The sequence below is a fragment of the Lemur catta genome, chromosome 1, assembly GCF_020740605.2.
Source record: "Lemur catta isolate mLemCat1 chromosome 1, mLemCat1.pri, whole genome shotgun sequence".
NCBI lineage: Eukaryota > Metazoa > Chordata > Mammalia > Primates > Lemuridae > Lemur > Lemur catta.
In genome coordinates this window covers 20,422,490-20,437,760 of record NC_059128.1, presented here as the reverse complement: position 1 = coordinate 20,437,760, position 15,271 = coordinate 20,422,490, and the positions used below count along the sequence as shown (strand labels likewise).

Here is a 15,271-nt window from a genome sequence, read left to right as displayed (position 1 = left end):
ATCAATGATGGCCAAGAGATATATACCCTGATGGCCAGGTTTCTGACTTTCAGAACTGTGAAAAAGGAAACCAAGAAGAAACAAAGAGTTAGGGGTGAAGAAGTTAACATCAGATTGAAAAATATTGAAGTTGTTGAGCCTAAGAGATACAGAAGCACAGGTGACTAGTTCAATATATGAGTCTAAGGTCAAGAGATCTGGACAAAAGATACACACTAAGGAACCATCAGCATGGAGGAAGTTAAAGGGACAGGAATTGATAAGAAAGCCAACAAAGTGACTACAGAGATAACAGAGGGGTTAGCAGAGATGAAAAGAAGACAAGCCTGAAAATAAAAAGCAGAGAAGAAATGGCTGGTCTTTCTCAAAGGGAGATCTGGGAGAAAAAAAGCAAGAAGGAAAAAAAAGAAGAAAGAAGGAAAAAAAAGAAAGAAAGAAAAAAGAGGAAGGGAGGGAGGGAGGGCAGGTTGGCAAAGTAAGAAGAAAACTCAAACCAGGCTGACAGAACACAAAGAATATACCTCAAAAAGATGGATATGCTCAATATCAAAGACTGTTAAGAGGTAGAGACAGGTATATTTCACAATAAAAAATATATATATCTTTGTCAAAAGTAACTGCATCTCACTCCATCTAGTCAAAACAAGACTGAAAATATGGTGATTCTGTCTACTAAGGAGAGAGGGTTAGAAAGGAAAATGATAGTAGATATTCGAAATTTATTCTGCTACTTCTGTATTGTTAGGATCTTTAAAATGAGAATATATTCAATGCATTAGGTAACAAAAATTATTCTAGACAATTTAACTGGTCAGATATAGGTCAGTTGGACAATGATTCTAAAGCATTATTACTTATGTCATTAATTTACTAATATTAACTAGACAAAATCAGAGAAAGCCTATATTGTCACTGCCTATTTCTACATTAAAACCACAATCTGAATCCATAGACCATACCTTTTGTTCATCTCACCAAATCTTGCCATTTCCAGTGTAAAAAAAAAAAAAAAAAATTACACTGAAAAGCCCCAATGAGTATCATAATATTATTGGTATGATAATATAAGAAAAGGAGAGGTTAGAGCTTGTTTCTGGAAAAGACATATTGTCAACCACTTTTTTTGCTATTTATTTGGCACTTCAAACACACACACATCTTTATCCTTGTATATTAAAGAATTTAGTATACTAAATCCTTAAGACTTTCTCCAAGAATGTAACAATATTCTTCAATTAAAAGGTCCTTGAGAGTGCTGTGTATGTGTTAATGCCCATACACACACATATACACACACACACACTCTGCTAGTACAGTGTTCTGCACATAGTAAGGATCTGACACATGCAACTAAATGAAAAATAAGACGCTGACAAGTTCCTATAAAGAAGCAGTACCTTGCATTTAAGTAATAAAACAGAAAAAGCAGTATCTTGAAAATAAAAAATCCAAATTTTTAGTATTATTATATTAACAAAGCTCAATGAACATTCAAAAGTAACACATTTAGAACATGAACACTATCAGTTTGGACTACAAAAATACAACCACAAAGAAGAAGAAGGGCTGGAAGAATGTACATATGCCCGACCTGGTAACTCTATGCCATTTAGGCATGGTCCTCAACAATAGCTTTCAGATGGCACTTTGAAAGCCACAGACTCTGATTCCATTGAACCAAATACTTACATATTACTTCACCAAATAGCTTTAAGAATTGCAGATAGTATCTGCTGTGTTTCACAAATTGGGGAAGCTGGGCAAAAAGCAAATCTATAAATCTCATATTCACATTTCAAAATTGAAGTGCCTAGAAACTAAAGTCTATTTTCAAAATTATTTAATCACTGCCAATGGAAATATGCTATACATAGTTCTCCAAGGATTGGCCTAAGATCAGGTGTTATTTAATATTATCACAAATGATTAGATAGCAGAATACTAATGGATTAGTATAATGGAGATAATTATCACCTTTTAAACAGAGGATAAAATGAAACAATTTTGGTAAATAGAAGAAATACATATGTACAGGATAAAATTTAAGAGTTAAATCTGAAGGAGTGTACTTTAAAAAATTAGCAAATTAACTTTGGACTGATAAAAGATAAGAAGTTCACAATTGACCACAGACTATACAAGAGACCTGTGAGAAAAGCACTGAAGATGTCAGTTTTCAACCTCCTATCAAGAAGAAAACCATCTGTTCTGGGACTAAGTCACTATTACACAGTATCACAGGATTTAATTTGGTTGACATGCATCAGAGTAGGCAAACGTAAATAGCTATAAGTGCCAAGTAGAAAACATCAATAAAAAATAGGGATAAAAAATAACACTTTTCTTGAAATGAGCTACTCATTTAGGCTTTGTTTTACCATTTTGAACTAAACAGGAATACAAGAAATATATGCACTTCTCTTAAATCTACTCTAAGAAGAATAACAGTGCAAGCACAGTATAAAATGCAATGCTTTCCCTCCATGTTGGGAATCAGCAGAGAATGGTGAGGATGATGTCAAACTTTAGTTCAGATACCCCTCTAATGTGGTCAGGTCCATGGTTCTTCTCAGCTCCAACCGTTTTCTATTACATGAGAATGAAACCTTAGTTTTATCAGATCTTCTGATATCTCAAACGAAAAACAAATCCCAGATGGTAATTATGCAATTGCCTGATTTTTTAAAAGGTCACTACCAATTCAAGTTTTTAAAACCCATGTGGCCCCAAAAAAATATGTCCCTGGGAGTTGCTGGTTCAGTCCTCCAGCTTAATCTGTCCTTACCCAGGATTTAACTACAAGTTTAGGAAATAACTTCCTATTTCCCCTTACTCAATGCTTCCCCATCTACTCCATCTCAATCTTTGACCTTTGTTCACTACCTGTGGTCACTACCATTGCTAAGAGGTGGTAACAGAGAAACGAATCTGTTTTGTCTTAATAATAATCCTATTGGTTCTGGTAAAAATGAAATAATAAAAAAAAATACCTGAAGCAAAGTATTAAGCAAGTTAAAGATATATTATGGATTGAACTGTGTCCCCTAAAAATTCATATGCTGAACCCCTAACCCCAAGTGTGAGTATATCTGGAGATAGAGCCTTTTGGGAGGTAATTAAGGTTAAATAAGGTCATAAGGATGGGGCACTAATCTGACAGGGTTCTTATCTTGATAAGCGGAGGAAGAGATACCAGAACTCACTCTCTTTTCCAGCAGTACAGAAAAAAAGCCAAGTAAGGGCACAAAGAGAAGATGGCCAATCTACAAGCAAAGAAGAGAGGTATCACCAGAAACCAAACCTGACACCTTGACCTTCCAGCCTCCAGAACTGTGAGAAAAGAAATAATCTGTTATTTAAGCCAACCAGTGTGTGTATTTTATTATGGTAGCCTAAGCAGACTAATATAATATGACCTATGGCTTTAGTTTATTCCTATGAAGCTTTCATTTCATTGTCAAACTTAAAAATATGCTATAGTAAGATGCTTTTTATGAATATGTATGCAGAATATATTAATCCTATAAAACATCTACTTATGAAAATTTAATCAACCAATAATCAATTATGAGAATTAGTGTTTGTTAGATAAATCCCAGCATCTTCATTAAGTATCTTAAAGAAGCACCTTGGAACACAGTATAGGAATAACTTTAACAATTCCAAATAATGGTTAGCTGACAAGGCTATTAATCACAGAGAAAAAACCATTCTATTAACCACTCACAAAAGCACCTTACAGATTACATAATAGGCTCATTAATTTAGCTGCATCAACAAGTATGGCTACATAAACCAAAATAGAGAAAGAATTTGTAAATAAAGCAGTCTTTTATCTTCATAGCTGGCAGCTTGCAATAAGGTGGGAATATTCCTAAGTATGTAGTAAAACTATCAAGACGACCTTTTTAATCTGTGATAATCCTCTACTGAGATTTAATGTAATAATATACTAAAGTCATCCTAAGATATGACTCAAAGCTAAAAACTAAGGAAAACAGAAAATTCAAATTAAAGGTTATAGCTTACAAAGTTAGCTCACAGACTAATGAAAGAAGAGGAAATGGGGAATCTCAATACTTCAGACAAAGGCCAAGAAGTAATATAGCTTCCTACAGTCAAAGTAGAATATAAATAAGCTGAAGGAAACTTGACTTCTACATACCTTGTCAGAATTTAATACAAAAACACATCCCTAATCTATGGGAATTCCTTGCCTGACATTTCTTAACAACCATCTCAATCCTCTTCCTTCCTGTAATGTCTTATTCTTACCATTCATTGGTTATTTTATCTGTGAATCTGATCCAATTCTCCATAAGACTTCAAGTTTATGTGATCCCACCACTGCCAACAAAGCAACTGTGATCCATTCCCAGCCCAACCATCCAGTTTTCTAGAATTAACACTAACAGAAGAAACTCATTTGGCAGATTTATGAAAACAATTACTGAATGCCCTCAGAGGCCCTTCTAATACTGCAAGATGTCAGAATGGACTAGCTGAATAGCAATTCTACTTTCCATATAGTTTTTGTCCTCTGATTTCAGATTTTATCTTCAATACTTATAGAGCTGTCTAGTCATAGTTCATGGGAATTACAGTATTGTAGCCCATCAATAACCGAAGCCATCTTTCTAGTAAATAGATTCAATTCCTCCTTAGTCAGTTGGTCAACAAGGTATTTTTTATCACGCTCCGTTTACACTGCAGAAGAAACGGTTGTCTCATGCAGTGTTAAAACTGGTCTGATCAGAAGTTCAATCCCATTAAGTGATAAGGGAAAACTGCTCACTAGCTCCCAAATTAAAGAGCTATGATTAAGAGTCATCTCTGGCTCTCATAATTTAACTGAACCACAGCAGTGAAAGCTTTCTGTTCAGAAATGATAAAGATTTTAACTTGAAAGAAAATTCCAAGTACATTGCTCTCGTTGTCAGAATTGTGGAGTCCAGATAAAGAAAAAAGAGAAATGCTGTATTTGTTCACAACAGAAATTTCTGGCCAAAAAATTTTAATACAGTAAAACATGTATATTCTAAATTTCCTATCCAGGTGCCATAAATAAAAAATTTGCATTTGTTTCTATCAAAAATGGTTAGGAACACACATGATCACTGTTGTTAAAGTATAAGATGAAAATTTAGAAGGTAAGGTAAATTCTAATGTGCTGTCATAATACTTTTATTTTCTTATTAAGATTTTTTTTAAAGAGGTTTCTGTGGCATAACTGGCCTCCAAAGGTGAATCTTGTCTTTCTATCACCTCCCACCTGTACCTGACTCACTAATCTCAGTGCATTATCTGTGATTACTCAAATATTCTCATCTTCTTACCATTGTTCTATGCATAATTAGTCAACTGGAGAACGTCCACATATTTTTTGTTTGACCAAGTTTAAATATTGTTTTTTTTCCAGGAGTTGTCTATGACATGCTGGCAGCATCATACCCTCCCACCCTCCCAGAACTAACATGTTCTGTGTTCCTTTGTCAATGTTTACATCTATCTATGACAATATTACCTTTTAAAGTTCGTTTGCATCTCAGTTTTCCCTATTAGACTTTACACCACATGAGCACGAAGTCCATGGCTCGCTAACCCTTTTGTCTCCAGTGTGTGAGACAAAGTAGTACACAACCAATAAAGTTTGGCTAAATGAACAATGGCTTTAGGTGGCAATATGCATAATGGTAAAACATTAATTGTGAGTCAGACACAGCATGTAATCTGTTTTTCCATTCTTCACATGGCACTGGACAAATCATCTTCCCTCTCTGGAACCTCACTTTTCTCATATTTTTAAATAAAAATAATGGACAAAACTTAAAGTTTCTTTCTTGCAATAAAATCCTAAGTTGGGCTACAATTAGTCAGGTTTACAGTATAGGTGTTTTTCTTGCGGAATTTAAATGAGATGGATGATTTTCCACGTTAGTATCTAAAAGCTAAGAAAAATCAGTCTAAAAAGGAATACAAGTAAATAAATATTGATACTTGAATAGATACCTATAATTTATCTGGTCACAACTTTCCATATGTTTTAATTAATGAATTTCCAAATTGATCTGATATATGACAATAGCTGATGATTTTTACATAGTGCAGAAAAATTTTTCGCTACAATTAGAAAACTATTCCATTTTATTTATTTTTGTTTATCTTCCATTAAATTTAAGTCATAATACCAAAGAACCATGATGCAGGAAAGTTATCTTAAGAACACAGAGTTTATTCCTCTCATTTTATAGAAGATACCCATAGAGGTGAAAGGATCAGCATTGGTTGGATCTTACCCTCAGAAACCAAAATATGTTAAGTACACATTTTTAAAAAAGAAGATTACTCCCAGATGTCCTGACTTTTGTACACTTTCAGAGACACTGCCCAAGTAAAAGGCAGAAGAATTTGTCTCTGCGAATATCTGGTTCTTAATATTTCAACAGTTTACCTTCTTTTATTCTCTCACTCTACGTCCATATATAGTTAAGCTAATATCTAAATGTTGAAATAAGAAACATGGATGTTACTTAAATGCACTGCAGTGATATCTTCCCTAGCAATGAAGTATTACAGCTTCAAATGTTCAGTTATATAACAAAATATACAGCTAAACCAAACAGAATAACTTGAAGATCATAAATATTATCATAACTTTAGGATTTAAAGATTAATTACCTTGCTTTCTGCTAACCAGCGATGTGGGTCATAATGTGTATCAGAACCAGAAGAAAAAACCTGCAAAAAAGAAGAGCCTATGAGAAAGAGATTTTTATCTAACATAACTTATTTAGTTCCAATATAAAGACATGGAAAAATCAACTATCACGTGTTATCACTGCTATAGTCTCTGAGAGGCTGATTCTAGTGTTCCACATAGCAAGCAGCCTCGTTTAAAGACAGTTTACTTCATTTTTGTTTTTCTTTTACTCAGTCTTTTTGTATTTCACAGAGGGTTAGATGTGATTATATGGAAACTTAACTCTTTCTCTCACTTACTCTTCTTTAGTTTAATTACGAGAGCTATTTTGTCTCATCAATGGGTTGTCAAAAACAGACAGAAACTCATCAACATGACTTCATGCAAACACTGCTTTATATTTCAAGATAATAACAAAATCCTACAATAAATAGGATTGCCTTGATGACTAGCTGCCTTGATTTCCTTCACATCAACTCATCTATAAAATCTTTTGCCATCTAGTTCTCCCTTATTACTGAAGCAAACCTGTACTCAAAGACTGTCAATGACATTATAAACACAAATTTGGTACTCAATTCCTACTTTCTTTAAACCCTGTGTTACATATAATATTTTTGCAGGGCCTCTTTCTAGAATTTTTGTCTAAATACATCCTATTCTTCTGCAAAGAGATATCTATTCCCATTTTCAAATACTTCCATACCTCCTGATGCGTGTGCACATTACTTCCCTGTCAGTGACATCATTAGTTAATTCATTTAGACACATGATGCATGTTGAGTGCCTAACACATGCCATACACAAGATTGTTGTATTCTTGTATCAAACTTTTCTTTCATCCATCTTTCTATCACCCAAATCTCATGCCCTCCCTGTCTATTCAGTGAAATTTTCCCTAATCACCCTAATTCACAGAGTTTTCTTTCTCTTCCAAATCTCTACTGTGTTGTTGAATATTTGTAAACATTCATGTCATTGATTATATTTTTATTAGTTTCATTTTCATTCACTTGTCATCCATGTTAACCAAATCTTCAGTGATCTAAGATACAGTCTTCAAGATTAAAGTCAAAAATAATTTGATGTGATAAGTACAAGTAATATTCACATTTTATGATTTGCTTTACAGATTTATATATAGTTTTATGTTTAAGAGAACAGCTTCCATCGCTTACAAGTGGTATGGTTTTATTTCTCTAAGCTGCATGTTATCACCAGTAAAGTGGAGAAACTACCTTATAAAACCAAGGTACAGATCAAACAAAATGAGTGTTAGCACAATGTTTGGCACATAGAACACACTCAATACACCACTACAGCTGCCTGTCAAGATGTCATCATCAATAAACAGAATTCAAGGACTATTATGACAAGAGTATTATCACAGGCATTTGTCATAAAAAAGGTAAGGAAAGAGAAGCCATGTGACTATGTGAACATGTTACCAAAAAAGGCACCGCATAATAATGACAGTTAACATTACTTGAGTATCTACTAAGTGCAAGATATTTCACACTACAACATGACCTTCTATATCTTATTTTACTTTATGTTCATAATGAGCCAACTTATAATTGGGAACATGAATTCTTAGAGAGGACAGAGATTATATAACTATCCAAGGTTATACCTTGGAAATTTGGAAAGATGCAATATGAACCTATACCTTTCATCATCTAAAACCTATTCTCTTCATGCTCTACAGCTGAAGAATATTCAGACCAACTGTTATGGGAAGAGAGAGACTAATATAAAGACATGATACAGAGCTAACCTATTTACTTGAGCTCTTAAATTATCAAAGATCGGCCTATGAGAATAATAGAAATAAACAGAAATAAATCTTTAATTCAGACACTTTCCTAGTTGTTTTATAATGGTAGTAGTTTATTGTATGCCAGCCCTTAATTTTCAAACACTACATGCATTAACTAAATAAGTAACAAATACGGTGACTGTAAAAAGAAAATGTAATTAAAAATAAGATCAACATTCCTCAGGACTTGTCTCAAACTCATTTGTTACGTATCTATTTTCTAATCCATTCCAAACCACATTCTCTACATAAAATGGCTGAAAATTTTATCAGCAATATTTTAAGAATAAAAAATTGACAAAGAATAATTGGAATTATTCCTTTTTAGAAAACATTTTACATGATTCTTATACCATTCTCCCATAGAACTATAAACCACAAAGTAAAGAATCAATTTTATCTTTAACAAACCTGTTGGGTTTTTTGGGGGTAAGAGCAAATGCTATGTTCTTTAGTATTCCATTATTTTTCAAGTTTATAGGAATAAAACGACAGAAGTTACTAATAGAAAGAGACCCACAATGAAAAAACTGTAGACTCTTAAAAGAAATTAATAGAATTTCCATTCTTTTAGTTTACTTTCTACCCATGATTTGGGTTGAATTAGTCTTTCTCGAGGGGAAGAGGTACAAAGATCCAGTCCCACAATCACTCCATGCCTGAAAGCCCATTGAAGAATAGGGTGCTTCTAGAAATATTTTGGAAGGATAATTTGTGCCTCATAAAGAAATAAAATATTTAAACAATCTGCTATCTACACACCATGTTTTTGCCTGTGATTGCGGATAACAAGGTTTATATATCTTATAACATGAGCCAAATGTTTTCATTTTATATTCCCACATGATTGAAAACAAACAAGCCTGACACAAATATTTAAATATAGAATACATATTGTATTGTTAATAGGTACTTCTTTTAGATGAAATTAGGATTTTCAAGGCCACACATTCTTTAAATATACGCAAATAAGACAAATCTTAAATTTAAAAAGCAACATTGACAGGGGAAAAAAATAAAAACCAACATCATAATAGGCCCTAAAACAGCCCTAAAAATAGTTTTCCCTTAAAGTCAATTACTTCTCATATTAGGCTCATAGCCCTTTCAAACTGACATTTGAACATTTTTTTAAATGTAAATAGGAATATATATTGTAAAAATTTCATCAACTCTCCAAATTTTATCAGTTGAAGTATTTCCATTAAAGTCAAATTCTAAAAAAGCTTTGGCTGCAAAAGTAGAATCATAGTTTTAATTTCTTTTAAAGACAAGAAAGATAAGAAAATAAGTTGGAAAGGAAGAGCAGGTAAAGAGAGTGAAGCATAGAAGTATGAGAAAGGAAGATTATTCTAGAGAAGGGTAAAGACGAATGACAAAATAAATAGAAGAAACACCTGAAAAGTAAAAAGCACATAAGTATAATACCAAAATTTGAGTGCTGTCATACCATTCAATGAAGTAAATATAGGGTGCTGAACCATAATGTGTTATCATTATACCACATCAAAGCAATGTAATACTCTCTGTATGTAATAAACAGTACCAGAACCTACAGTTGATAGAAGTGCTTACCTTCAAGGAATTCAAAGCATTTGTGATCACTTGTTTTTATTTATCATTTCATGACAACTATAAATTGAGCAGCAATATTCCATTTTAAACATAGAAAAACTAAATAAATGTAATTTGTTTAAAGAGGGAAGGTAGATAGCATCGTGGTTGTTTAGGTTCCAGAGTTAGACGTCCAAGGTTTGAAATCCTAATTTAGAATTTAACTAGATGTATGGCCAACCCTCACTTTCTCTTCTCTCAACTGGATTTAGTCAGAGTAACTAAGAGGTAGGATTGTTTTAGGGATTAATGAGAGATACTGAACTACCATATTTTGCCACGGTACCTGTAATATACTCAATAGATGTTAGCTGGTAACATACCAAAAACAACAAAAATAGCCTGTGATAGTGAAAAATCCCAGTTCCAGACTTCCTGACTCCATGGATATTTTCCTGAGTCAGAACTGCTGCCTCTCTTATAAGACATTTTCTTTTACAGAGTGAGACACAGGCAATTCAATAGAATAACACCATGCTTTCTCTCATCATAACTACACAATAGACATAGTGCCTCATTCTAAAAAAGAAATGCAAAAAGTTATTTTGTTTCACAAAACTTTCTGGAATAAAAATCTGACTACCCTGTAACCATACATAAAAATGCAATTATAATTATATATTAGGAATCTAGAGCACAATGAGAACTCATAATTACTTTCAATTTCTCCATCGAGTCTCTGGAAAAGGTTTTACAAGCTGTATCAATTTCCCTTCCTATCACACCAAGAATGGATTCTTGTTCAGTCTCCAAACAAAGAAGTTGATCCTTGAGCTGCAATCTGGCCTCTTCCATCCTCCTTAAGTGCTCTTCTTCATTGCTTATATGTTTTTCCTAAGGCATAAGAAATAAAATGTAAGTTGATTACTGAGTGGAGGCAAAAAAAATACTTGTAATATCTGTACAACCATCTAAAAGAACTGGATTAGAAAATAGATCTGACTCTGTCATTTCCTTTAACACTCTACCTACTCATTAATGGAGATAAAATTATAGACAGTTTAGCAGTAGGGCAGTTTGGGAACTAGTGAGCAGATACTTAGCAAACAAAATTATAATAATTCTGTAATCAACAGAAAAAAAGAAGTTGGAAAAAATCTTTTATTATTTTAATAACGTATTGCCACTAATGGATCAGAAAGTAAAAGCTGATACCACAAAGTGACTTCGAGCTTTCATTGAACATTAGTAAAATATTAGAAAATGAAAATTGCCAAACGTGATACTGTTTCTTCATTTGAGAAAAAAAGTGTTATCACCTTTATCTCATCAAAACATGGTTTTTTTAAAAAAAAAAAAGTCTAAGTTTTCAAATGCACCCCTACTACATAAATGCTTTTGGTTATGAAAATCTGATACAAGTATGATGGAGGTACTTTTCAAGTAAGCAAATGTACTCAACGAAAGGGGTTTCTAACGAGCCCTTTAAGAGATTACAAGGATTTGGGGGCCCCCTTTGGGCAAAACAATTCTCAATCATTATGATTATACAATGTTATTACTAGAGAAATTCAAAGAGGTATTGCACAGGGCTTCTAAGTAAATAACAGAATCACTAGAACTGGGTGTATAAACAATGGACCAAAGTCAAGATGGCTGGCTGTCACGTCTTCAGTCATTACACAGCAGCCTCATCCTCTTTAACTAGGCTACTCAATACAACAAAACCAGGAAGATTATGTGGGCAATAAACTCAGCTTGAATTTAAAAGAAATAACAAGGAGATCCACTCATTGAAATTAATCATGAAATGTACAATTATATTTTACCAAAAGAAACATAAATGACATTTTCTTTCAAATCAACTTATTAATAATACTTTTAAAAAAAAATGAAACATTCTCTGCTCAAAAGGACAAATCCTTTCATAATCTGTCTTCTGCCCTTCTCTGCTGCCTCATCTTCCCATTTCTACTCTCTAATACTTTGACTGCTTGCAGTTTCTTAAATATGCCTATGTGTCTCCCCTGACCACATCTGACTTCTACAATTCTGCTTGAAGTTGTGCTGCTTCAAAATGGAGCTGGTAGCCAAGCATTTATCTTGATGAGTTCACTTCAGTTCATCATCTGAGTCTGGACCTCAACTTTGTACACTTAGGAACTAGAATTTCTTTTCATTTTGGTACTCTGAGTGAAGCCATCTTTCAGCAGTAGAGCAACATTAAGCTCACAAGAGATTAACGTACAGACCAGAATACCACACAATTAACTACATTCGTTTATGGAGAAAACCGTAACTGCCATATGAATCAGAATACTCATGTCAGCATAACCAGGACATTGTCTCCCTATAGACTGATCTAGATGGGAGGGCAAATTATAATCAGAATGTAGCTTCATGAACAGAAAATCAGAGCAAGGGGAGTTTGTTTTATGAAACAATGTTTACATGGCATCAGGCTAATGGCAGCCTGGCATATCCATCTACAAATCAGGGATTTACAAACCACAATAGCAGGAGTGTTCCACTCTTCTGGGCAGTGTTTACATGGAGGATGCTGAGGCATAGCTCCCTAACTTTCTCCCCTTCTCCACATCCAGTGTCTGCCCAAACTCTCCCTCCTGATTGATACATCATTTCTTCATATCTATCGATATTTTCACCATCTCGTTCTCATCTAGAAGCTTTTCTGAAAAATTAACATTTTAGTTCTGCACAATATTTGATAATTGTATAGTTTACTTTTTAGAAAGCAACCTTATTACTAAGTCCCTAAGTAAGGATACTGCCTCCCTATTGTTCCTATGTACCTGCTACCTGCACTGCTTATCCTTTAAAGTTTATCCTTTAAGACCCAGTCTCCTTTGTTTCTAATCTCCTAAAATAGATCATTCCTACAGCATGCTATTCATATCATAATTTCTAAAAAATTTAGCAAGTTATAATATAGTTATTTGCTTGTGCACCTGTCTCCCTCAATAAACTGCTAATTTCAGAAGATCGTAAAACATGTTTATAATCATCTTTAAACTCCCTCACTTTGCTGAATAAATGATTTAAACATTTTAGGTTTCAGACACTACATCATAATGGCCTCCATTCTCTGTATGTGCTTTAATACTCAAATCTAAGAGTTAAGTAAGCTCTTCCATTCTATATTTAAGCAGTTGTAATTTGATGCATTCATTCATTCATTCAACAACTATTTAAAGAAGTTCTACTCTAGGCAAGACATTCTTCCGTATACTAGATATAAACAACACAGACAAGGTTCCTACCCTTATAGAGTCAACAAATATCTCCATGAAATTTCATTACTTTTGTCCTGGCCCATTATTCTGACATGGGCATATCTATTTGAACACTAATCATGGCACCCAATGAATTAGGTCTTTCTCCCAGTTTCATGTTTTAGAAATAAATGTACTAAGCAAGCACAGCTAATTCTGGGGGAGACATTGTGCAGGAACCACTGTTCTCAGATTTGGGAGCATTCAGATTAATAAGAGCAGATGATAATATTTAGGCATTATTAGGGCTATTTCCTGGTTTTCTAGTGTAGTAGTCCCCAACCTTTTTGGCACCAGGGACCATTTTTTCCACATACGGGATGGGGGGAAGGGGGAGGGGGACATGGTTTCATGGTGATTCAAGTGCATTATATTTATTGTGCACTTTATTTCTATTATTGTTGCATTGTAATACATAATGAAATAACTATACAACTCACCATAGGTTAGGGACCCCTGTTCTAGCGTATTCAGAGGGAGCACTATCCCATGATCCTATAAGACTAACAAAAAGCAACCACATTTCTAGAAAACCAGAGGCAAAATATGGTATTTTAGAGAATGTTTAGAAATGGAAGACATAGTTCAGCTCCAACGTTTCAGGGTGAATGGACACAGATGCCTGGAGCTAGGGAATATAAGAAGCTACTTTGGGGGTTAGTGGGGAAGATAGATGAAGCTGACTGTAGCAGTCTATGAGATCCAAAAAGAAGAGATGTCCTAGCCAATGGCTGAGTTTGAGAAAGAACGTTAGAGAATAAATTCAACCCTTAATTTAACAAATTAGGAAACCAAATTTCAGACAGACTAAGTAACTTGACTAAAGTCAAAGAACCTACAACCCCATGACCTGAGTCCCCTTATTTCCTGACCAGTGTTCTCTGTTCAATGCTAGAAAGGCTGAGTTCTTAAAATTGGAGTTTAGAAAGACAATGATACAGATTCGTTGTCAAGACAGCAAAGATTTCATGAAGCTTCCGTTTAGGACAGGAAAGGCTTATACTGTTGACACTTATGTATAAATAAAATTAACAATAAGACTACTCCCAATCTATGATAGACACACACACTGTCGACTGACTTGATCAACTGACCTGCAATTCAAAAGAAGAGAAGTGTTGTTCTAATTATAGATTTATGTTTTAGCATGCTTTTTACAACTCAGAACATTCACTTTCCCAGAAGCTCTAAAGATTATAAAGAGACATGATTTTAATGGAAATATAAAAACTTCAATAAAACAAGAGCACGTAAAAAATGATATCTCCTTGGTCAAGAGCTTATGAGATTCCCTCAATGTTGTTCTTAAGAGTTCCAGAAATGCCACTTTATTTCCAATACAGTTATTACATGAAATGAAAACAGTTCTTCACATACCCTAACAGAAACATTACATTAAATAAAGTATACTCACATGACTAGATAAATGATTAAATTAAAAAAATCATTTTTCTTTGCTGAAAACTAACTTGAGTAAGCAAGTGTGACAATATTTCAGGCCTACGGTCATCTTTAATACATCAACAGGGGTTGGGAAGAGAGAAAGTAAAAGGTAGAGAAAAAGAGTGATCAAATAATATTAAAGGCCAAACTAAAACTAATACAATTTAATGCAAAATTATTAGAAGCATGGCTTGTTGAAACTATACACCTGCACATATCACCTAAAAAGTTTGAGGAGGAATATTTCTATAACTCAAGATAACTGTTATACCTAAGCTGTAAATCAAGCACACTAGCATCACAAGGCAAATTATGAAACTATCCTGAACAAAAATTGGATCTGTCTGGCAGCTATTTATCTGACTCTCTAAAGAAGGCTCACATTACTTACACCAACAGTTAATTCAGCTGTAAGGAAGTTAGGACACAATAGGAAATAACAAACAGGGCCAAGACTACAGC

The 15,271-nt window shown here is 33.8% G+C and overlaps 1 protein-coding gene across 4 annotated transcripts in view; it reads right to left on the bottom strand.

Annotated features, from left to right (window-relative positions):
• Positions 1 to 15,271, bottom strand: part of CEP128 (centrosomal protein 128) — a 338,052-nt gene that overhangs the window by 192,420 nt on the left and 130,361 nt on the right. For 3 of the 4 annotated variants that reach the window (XM_045562464.1, XM_045562473.1, XM_045562480.1), the window contains 2 exons: positions 10,791 to 10,967; positions 6,679 to 6,738 (listed from right to left, as the gene is read on the bottom strand). In XM_045562464.1, the coding sequence (XP_045418420.1) occupies positions 6,679 to 6,738; positions 10,791 to 10,967 (237 nt within the window). The remainder of the gene's footprint in view (positions 1 to 6,678; positions 6,739 to 10,790; positions 10,968 to 15,271) is intronic. The other variant, XM_045562489.1, reaches the window with a different exon arrangement.